The following is a 9,380-nucleotide window of genomic DNA, read 5'->3' as shown; positions in this document are numbered from 1 at the left end:
ACTACAGCCCACACTAAATAAAAACATATCTCTAACAAACAGAGAAGGACATTCCCCTTTGAGGTGAACCCCCTGTAGGAGAGTCTGGATCTCTTGTGCGGTCCCTACTGCAAAACAGAATCTGCAATAAAGACAAATACCATAGTAACATTTCTAGCATTAATTGTTGTTTACCACTCTCATGTTGCCAATTCACATAAGGAGAAAATACATATCAAGGCCTGTTCTGTCTAGCGGACCTCTTACAGCAGATCAGAGCGTCAGTAAAGCGTGTGTACATGTTTTGTGTCAAAGTATGAAAGTAATGTCTCTGTTAAGTGTTACTTCTCTGTTGTCATACCACCATTCTCAAAATGTCTACACAGATCAACAACCAATTTCACTTTCTTTAGTAAAACAACACCTGACACTACGTCCACTTCAGAGTAAAGGTCTCTGATTAAATCCACAAAAAAGTATGTATCACTTGGTACCTTTTATGTTACTATGCAAAATACTATGCATTAACTTCGGTGCCGGAGGTCTTTCCCCGGTGCTTTACAGCATCCACATATGTCTTCGTACCAATAGGACCATTCAAGGAGTAGTAGGGATTGTGCCATTCGCACTGCCTGGGTGATTTACTCTTTAAATAAATTAAAATGAAGGAATGTGTAAACCATGGCAGAAAGGGTGAATTGCAAATAAAAATGTGGGTTGAAACAACAAATAAATATAAAATGTCATTTTTTCCAGTTTGTTCCTCACATGCTGGCAACTCTCAACAACATACACGGGTCGATGTGAGCGTCTATAACTAAAGAATAACACACAGGGTCTACTTCATAGAACCATAACTTTTATATTCGAAGGTTCCGCCTGACCTACAGGTCCATGGAAATGCATGGACTACCGTTGAGCATGAAAGTCTTTTCCACACTGTTGTCTAACCTCTAGTGCAAAACGGACTGTTTCTAGGAGCCAAAGGAAGCTCTGCATTCATCAACAGTTCATCCTTCATTGGTACCCCTGGGGGTTGTAACAACCTGAGTCACAATATTAAAAGCACGTCCTGGATCACTGTCGATTTTCCACAGTAGGTAACCTTCCCCAAGTCTTACTATGGACACGTCCTCGTCGAGCTATAATGCACCTTCAGTTTGGGGCAAAGTATGCTGTTGGCAGCACTTTCCGCTGATACTCTACACACTGGCACAGATCTTTTCTTCTCCTTCAGCGGTGTCTCCTCGTTCCTTTTCACTCGACTTGGCATTCTGCAGCATTTTGGGCCCCGTCAGGCCAATAATCAGTGCTCCAATCGGAGCCGTGATCAGAATTCCTAAAAATGCCACTGTGAGGACATCCATTCCATACTCTTCCAGTTGTTTATTTCCTGTAACCCTAGCAGTGTCCAGGGCAACAGAGCCGATCGCAGCCTGTGTGTGAAAAGAATGACATACATGAAAGACATTATACATAGCCCATCAATCAAACAAGAGAAAACAGTAATTTAAAGAAAGTAATTAAAATAATAAGGCAGGCTTTTGTCCATGTCGTAGGGTACACCTCTTGCCATGAAATTCCTATGTCTATAGGAGGATAGTTTTACCCATGGGCTAGTGATGCACACACTGTCATTTCTCTAAAGTTCGAGTGTCACTTACAATGTACAAAATAGTTAACTGAGATGTTAATACAACAATGAGATAGCACTGCCCAAACAACTCTACAGCTATCATTAATGTAAAAATAACAACCTTATTATAAACATTTTGTTTATGAAATAGAGTTGCTTGAAAAAAACTAAAAAGGAAAGAAACAATAGGGGCTACCGAACATATCTCAAGTTACACTGATGTAAAGGCTATAGACAATACGAGTTGCTGTTACTAATCATTAGCAGAAAAAGAAGTACATAAGTAAAGAGCTAATGGTTTCCAAAATGTTTGAGGACCAACAAAGCGTTTATGTAATTTATTCAGAGAGCTATCGACACTTTGGGCCTGATAACGACCTTGGCGGATGGGATACTCTGTCACAAACGTGACGGATATCCCGTCCCCCACATTACAAGTTACATTATATCCTATGGCACCTGTAAAAAGGCGGGTGGGATATCTGTCACATTTGTGATGGAGTATCCCATCTTCCAAGGTCATAATCAGGCCCTTTGTATAGTAAAAAGACCCAAGCCCACCAAGTGTGAAAGACAAGAATTCAGGCCCATATTTATACTTTTTTAGCGCCGCATTTGCATCATTTTTTGACGCAAAAGCAGCACAAACTTACAAAATACAATTGTATTTTGTAAGTTTGCGCCGCTTTTGTATCAAAAAGCGGCGCAAATGTGGCACTAATAAAGTATAAATATGGGCCTCAGCACCTTTATAATTTGTTGGCATAGTTACCCCTTCACTTATCTAGCCTGTGTGTGCTGGTGGGGAGAAAAAGACAAAGTTGACATAGCACCCTTCTCAGGTTGCCTTGCCCACCCAACCACTGCTTGTGGCATAGGTAAGTCACCCCTCTGCAGGCCTTACAGCCCTGAGCAGAGTGCACTATACCACAGGTGAGGGCATAGCTGCATGAGCGAGCCGTATGACCCTTCAGTGTCTTTGTCCATTTTAGACATTGTGCAGTGTGGCCATATTGAATACATGGGCTGGGAGTTTGTCATTACGAACTCCACAGCTCCATAATGGCGTCACAGAATACTGGGAAGTTTGGTATCAAACTTCTCAGCACAATAAACCCACACTGATGCCAGTGTTGGATTCATTGAACAATGCACCCAGAGGGTATCTTAGAGATGCCTCCTGTATGTTAGCCAAACTGCTAGTCCAGGACTGATCAGTCTGTGCCAGCCTGCCAGTTCCAAAGGAGTTTCTGAACACATGGGGTGAGAGCCTTTGTGCTCTCTGTGGCCAGAAACAAAGCCTGCACTGGGTGGAGGTGCTTCACACCTACCTCCTGCGTCAACTGTAACACCTGGCGGTGAGCCTCAAAGGCTCAGGCATCTTGTTAAAGTGCCCCAGGGCACTCCGGCTAGTGGAGATGCTCACCCCGGACAAAGCCCCACAGTCTGGCGGGAAAATTAGGGAAAACAAGGAGGATTGACCACCTTAGTTGGGACCACCCCTAAGGTGTCCAGAGCTGAGGTGACCCTCTCCTTGCAAAATCCTCAATCTTAGTTTGGAGGACAGGGACCAATAGGGTTAGGTCTGTGTCCCCCTCCCCAAAGGGAGTGGGCACAGGAAGGATGTAGCCACCCTCAGGGACAGTAGCCATTGGCAACTGCCCTCTGACCACTGTAAGGCTCCTAAATCCAGGATTTAAGGGCTCCCCTCAACCTTGCCCATCAGATTCCTGGCGACCTCACAAGAAGAAAGAAGAAGGACTGCTAAGCTGCCCCTCCAGCAAAGAAGATTGAAGATGCAAATTGCCTTGGCCTCAGCCCTACCAGCCTGTCTCCAGCTTCTAAAGCTTTGTTAAGAAGGCAATGCATTCTGCAGGACCAGCAACCTCTGAATAGCCTCCAGAGGACTGTCTGCATCACAGAGGACCAAGAATTCCCGTGGACATGGCCCTATCCAAGAAGAAACTCCAACCAAGGACTCTAGAACCACCCTGGATCCGCAACTCCTGCCCACTCTGCACCTGACGCCCACAGGTCGTGTCCAGGTGGCCCAAGTGACTAGAGCTGGTCCCCAGGTGATTCTGAGCAAGTGCCCACCCTGAGATGACCCCTCCTGCCCAACACGACGACTCCTGCAGCCTGAATCCGGAGGACCCCACCTGACCGTGACAGAACTGGACGAAGATTCCAGATGCCAAAAGGTACCCCTGCACCCGCAGCCCCCTGGCCTTGGAGAATCCTACCTTCGGTGCAGCAATGTCCAGCAGATAGCCCTCCTTCTTGCCCAGTCTCTGGTTTCCCGGAACTGACCCCTGGACTTCACCTGCAGCATCTTTGTGATCCCCAGGCTCCCTTATAGGAAAGCATATGTTTGCACGCTGCACCCAGTCTCCCCTGCGCAGCTGACGGTGTGTTTGGTGCTGACCTGTGGTCCCCTGGTGCTCCTCTAAACCCCCCAGGTCTGCCCTCCGGAGACGCGGGTACTTACCTGCAAGTAGGCCTGATTCCGAGTGATCCCAGACTCCAAAGGAGCCCATGTTAAATCGACCTCAAGTTTGACCTCTGCACCTGTCCAGCCCCGTGCTGCTGGTGGTGGGTGTTTGGGGTTAACTTGAACCCCAACCTGTAGACATCCTAACACCCAGAGACTGTAACTGTAAGTCTTATACTTAGCACAAAACCATACTAACTTTTCTTCCCCACAGAACTCTTTCTGAATTTTGCACTGTCAACTTTTAAAACAGGTTATTGCTATTCATTCGAAAACCGTATAACTTGACAATTTGAAAAAAAGTGGTATTGATTCATATGTTGGATACTTACTTGCAACTTGAATCTTGTGGTTCTAGAAATACAGTAATAAAATATATTTTTGCTATATAAAAACCATTGACCTGGAGTTAGTCATTGAGTGTGTGCTTTATTTATTGCCTGTGTGTGTACAACAAATGCTTTGCACTACCCTCTGATAAGCCTAACTGCTCAACAATACTACCACAAAAGAGAGCATTGGTATTATCCGCTTTAGCCTCTGCTAAACCTCTGAGGAACCGCTGGACTCTGTGCACATTATATCTCATTTTGATATAGTAAATACAGAGCCGGCTCCCTACAGTTCCCATGAATAAATGTCGCCCCTTTGCAGTTGTTTATGGATTACCTCTAAGAAGTGAGTGACTCGTTGAGGTTTATGGTCTCATTTTCATACACTGTATACAATGGCACTGCTCTTATTTTGAGTGCCAGGGCCCAAAGTCTTTCACTATCTGGGTAATTGCCCTGTAGTCCATTGATAGTTGTGCTCAAACAAGCAAATTAGAAAGTTATTTTTTAACACATACATTCAATCCTTACCAAGACTATTAGTAGATACATTTTGAGAGACACATACAGACCTTGTGGCCCTCTGCAAGTAAACACTTCTCTGCTGTCCTTCCACCCACATGCACACGGTATAATTGCTGACAAATTAATTTATGTATGTACTGGTATTTTTCATAGTGTAACACTTGGGCCTAATTTTGATCCTGCCAGATGTCCTGTTTCTCCGCCAGGGTGAGAGAGTAAAATTATTCCATTGCCCTGATGGAGATGATGCCAGCCTAATTTATAAATGACCCCCAGGCTGGCCATCATTAAGAAAGTTTTGTCAGGAACCGCTTTTATGGCGGTTTCTGTCAATGCTTTTGGTAGTTTGGTACAAGGCTTTGTCAACATGATGGAGCTTGCACCAAACTGTTTTATTTTTTATTTTCAAAAAGAAAATCCCACAGCGGGATTTTCTTTTTTCAAAATGCAAAAAAAATGTAATGTCCCTCAACGTGGGCTTCATCTACCATTCATTGTGAGGGGGTATGTTTTGTTTTTTACTGTCCCTAACTGCCAACGTTTGCCTGGTGGTGACGGACTGTAGAAAATGATTATATGTCTACCCATCCTAATCCATGTAGACAATTCTCTGACGCCCCTTACTCTGTTGGGTTGTCAGAGAAGTTTGGCTATGGTGGTGACAGAGTAGTCACCACTGTAGCCAAAACTATGGGTGGCCTGCATTTAAATCAGGAGGTCAGACCGCTGTGTTAGAGGGGAGGGTACACCACCCCCATTGCAACAGAGTTCCTGTTCCGCCAAATATATATATCAGCCCCCTAGTTAGGAAGCAACAGAGCATACATAAAAGAAGCAAAGAAAGACAGGAAATGAGAAACAAGGTAAAAATAAGGAGGATAGGAGGAAAGAGGGAGAAACAGAAAAGGAAGAGCAAGAAATAGAGGAAGAAAGGCAAAAACGGAAAGAGGGAGAGAAAAAGATAAAGACATAACACATACAAAGAGAAAGATCTATACAGAAAAAAAGAGAGAAATGCAAGAGAGAGAGAAGGGAGATAGAAAAATATAAAAAGAGAGGAAAGGAAGAAGCAGAAACAAAGAATATAAATTAAAGAGAGAAAGGAAAGAAAAATAAACAGGAAAAGACATAACAGAAAAGGAGATGGAATGGAAGAGTGGAAAAAGAAAAAGAAAGCACCAAAAGAAAAATGAAAGAAAGAAGGAAAAAAGAACAACTAAGACAAAAAACTGAGGAGGAATGAAGAAAGCAGAGAAGGAAACAGAAAAAGAAAATGAACAAGCTAATAAGCGAAGGGAAGAGTAAGACAGAAAGAAAGAGAAATACAGAGATTGAAAGAAAGTAGAAAAAGAGGAAAAAACTAAAATGAAGAAAAAAAGGAAGTAGTGGAAAAAAGGATAAAAAGAAAAGTGTGGAGAATGCAAGAAAGAGAGAAGACAAACAGAGGAAGAAAAGACAAAAGTAAAATGAAGAAAGGAAACAGAATGAAAGAGAAAGACAGAGAAAAGATGGGCAGAAAGAAGTTAAAAGAAACACAAGCAAGATAGAAATGAATAAATCAAATGCAATAAGGAAAGATTGAAAGATCGGGGAGGAAAAAAGAAAACAAACAGAAGAGAGGGAAGGGGACAGAAAGGAGGCAAAAAGGAGAGAGATTAAGTAAAAAGGAGAAAGAAAGAGGTTGGTTTAGAAGAGGGTTGGCTGGTCTTGCACTGTCAGATTCCCAGGACTAACAGTACTGGATGCACAATGTTCAAGGTATTATATCAGCACATGAGCAGTTGTATATTCTTAAACCAGCTGACAGATACTTTATCAAGTGTGAGCTACTCAGACCTAACCTAGCATTTACTGGTAGCTTGCAATCCATCAGCTGGAGGCCCCTGCAGTAAATGTACTAAAAAGTACCTTTCTCAACATTACAATGCAAACACAAATGTTTGCCCTATAATTTTGCTTGAAAGGTTTTCAGGTTGCCCAAAGACAATTCTATAATACAGAAAGATCAGTTTGGTATATAGAAACTAATGAACAACCAAACGTGCTACAAAACTACATTTAAATGGTAACATCAATCATAATTAATTATTGCAAACTCTTTTTTCACAAAAACTCAAATTACTGAAATTCATGCTGGAAAAAGTTTATATACCTTAGATGCAAAACAGCCAGACACATTCTAAAAACTTAAACATAGCTTAATCGGTTTGACTCCTTTCAGGCGAGTAATGCCATGAAACCATAATGAACTTGTCTAATAAGCAATGCGATATGATATTTATCAATACCTGTCTGAGTATTATTGCCACCATTTTTATTAACTGTAAACGTTTTATAATATGTGGAGGTGTGCTATTCCAAACTCATTAGCAAGAAAACCATCTAATTTCTATAAGGAAACACTGGGTAAAATAAAGGAAAACAGTATTTGCAGAGCAGAGGCAATTTTAATGGCTTCAATTGTTACCATCCAACATAGGCGCATGGAAGACTAAATATTCATTTTCTCCTTCATTTTCAGTATGGATTGAGCTATATTCTCTGTTTAAGAGAAATAGAGAAAGTAATACCAAGATATTTAATTCTGTTTGAAGATCATATTATACCTGTGTTGAGTAGCATACCTAGAACATTTAAAGGGGATCCCATGTGTTTTGTTAATATTGAATGTTTATCCTGAGCGTAATCAGTTTTGGAGGTCAACTGGAATCGTTCTAATGGGATAACTGATGAATAAAAGTACATCACCTGCGTAAGATAAGTTTTGAAGGACTGTATACATTTAGTACCTCAAGTATTGCATATCACAGAGAAGAGGTTAAGTTTCTAATAAAAAAGAAAGGGCAACAAAGGACAGTCTTGACTAGTGAATATAAATAAGTCAAAAGATTGGGAAGTGATACTATTTATAAAAATCCTCGTGGTACATTTAATACAGAGGGCTTTACCCATATGTAAACATTAGGGCTAAATTGAATGTTCTGCACAACTTGGAAAAGAAACTGCCAATTGACACTGTCAAATGCTTTTTTAGCATCCAGGGTTATTAGTCCAGCCCGAGGAAAAAGAAGACTCATTATATGAATAGACATGACAAATGATCTTATTGTTATATGGAGACAGTTTAGTTCTCACCAAACCAGATTGGTCCAGGTGAATAATACCGTCCAAAACACTTGAAAATATATATGTGCTAAACCCTCTGTATAAATCTTACAGACTTTATTTAATTTAAAAAGAGCTTAAGTACTAAAGGGTACTAAATAGTAAACTAATGAAAAGGATTTCAGCAAATATAACCAAAATCAAGGCAGTATGGTAATAAAGATCAGTAAATAAATGACAGTAAATACAGCAATAAATGAGAGGAAAAAACTTTCCAAATTTCCAATGTGCTATCATCTGGGGACTTTCCTTTGTTTAAAAGTATTAATTGCATTATGTACTTCTAGACATATAGGAGCATCTGACTCATTTTTATAAACTGGGGGATTGTGGGTGTAGAAAACAGTCAAAGAATGAATTTCAGTTGATGTAGAATAAAATGATACAAAGCATTAGGTATAAAATTAGAAGAGTCTTGCAGTTTCCAACATTCCTCCAATTAACATATATTTCATAGTATGGAAATAGCTGTAAAGTAACCTACCAGACCTGTTAGAGTTAAATGATAGTTAACATTTATGATTAGATAACTGTATAGCCTCTCTTTTACTAATAAATAGATTATTTGTAAGCAAGTTCTAACAATTTAAATGTATTATCTTTAGTGTAATGTGCATGCTTTTAAATGTAGCTATTTGTTATACCAAATAAAAAAGTTAAGCATCTTATTTTTGTGTACCATCATAGTTACTGCTGTGCCCCTAATGCTTGCTTCCAATTCATCCACTGCATTATGTCAGAAATAATACCTGAATAAATAGAGGTAACTGCTAATGACACATGGCATTTCTTTTTATAGTTATTCTGTAAAATAATATCAATATTCATTCTCCACACAGAATTAGAAACAGAAAAGTTATCAAGTTTACATTCATGGATATTAAGACAAGGTCAGAAAAATCTGTTCCCTAAATGGTCCGTTATAAAGTTAAAGTACACTCAAACAATAGGAGGAACATTACCAAGCTGAACAATTTCAGAATTGACATCTTACCCCAAAGCAGGAGGGGGCCTATAAATTGATCAAACGAAGTATAAGTGTATCCAATTTTAATTTAGCTTACAGGGATCTCCCATACATATCATATGCAGATTCGAAGCTGAAGTTTTTTCGAAAAAAGGATGGCAACACCATTTTTCTGCCAACCGCAGGTGACGAAGTATAGTCACCCAACCAACTTCTAACCATGAAGGAAAATATTTTGTCATCAGTATGAGTTTCCTGGAGAAGACAAATATCAGTTTTATAGCT

General features: G+C 40.4%; 1 protein-coding gene across 1 annotated transcript in view; it reads right to left on the bottom strand.

Moving 5' to 3' along the window:
• Positions 1-818: 818 nt before the first annotated feature.
• Positions 819-9,380, bottom strand: part of LOC138289871 (sodium/hydrogen exchanger 9B2-like) — a 301,774-nt gene continuing 293,212 nt past the window's right edge. Inside the window, exon 12 of the mRNA XM_069230202.1 lies at positions 819-1,415. Within this exon, the coding sequence (XP_069086303.1) occupies positions 1,182-1,415 (234 nt within the window). The 3' untranslated portion in view covers positions 819-1,181. The remainder of the gene's footprint in view (positions 1,416-9,380) is intronic.

This window comes from Pleurodeles waltl, chromosome 1_1 (assembly GCF_031143425.1).
Source record: "Pleurodeles waltl isolate 20211129_DDA chromosome 1_1, aPleWal1.hap1.20221129, whole genome shotgun sequence".
NCBI lineage: Eukaryota > Metazoa > Chordata > Amphibia > Caudata > Salamandridae > Pleurodeles > Pleurodeles waltl.
Note: the sequence above shows the minus strand (reverse complement) of the source record. Positions and strands in the feature narration are given on the sequence as shown.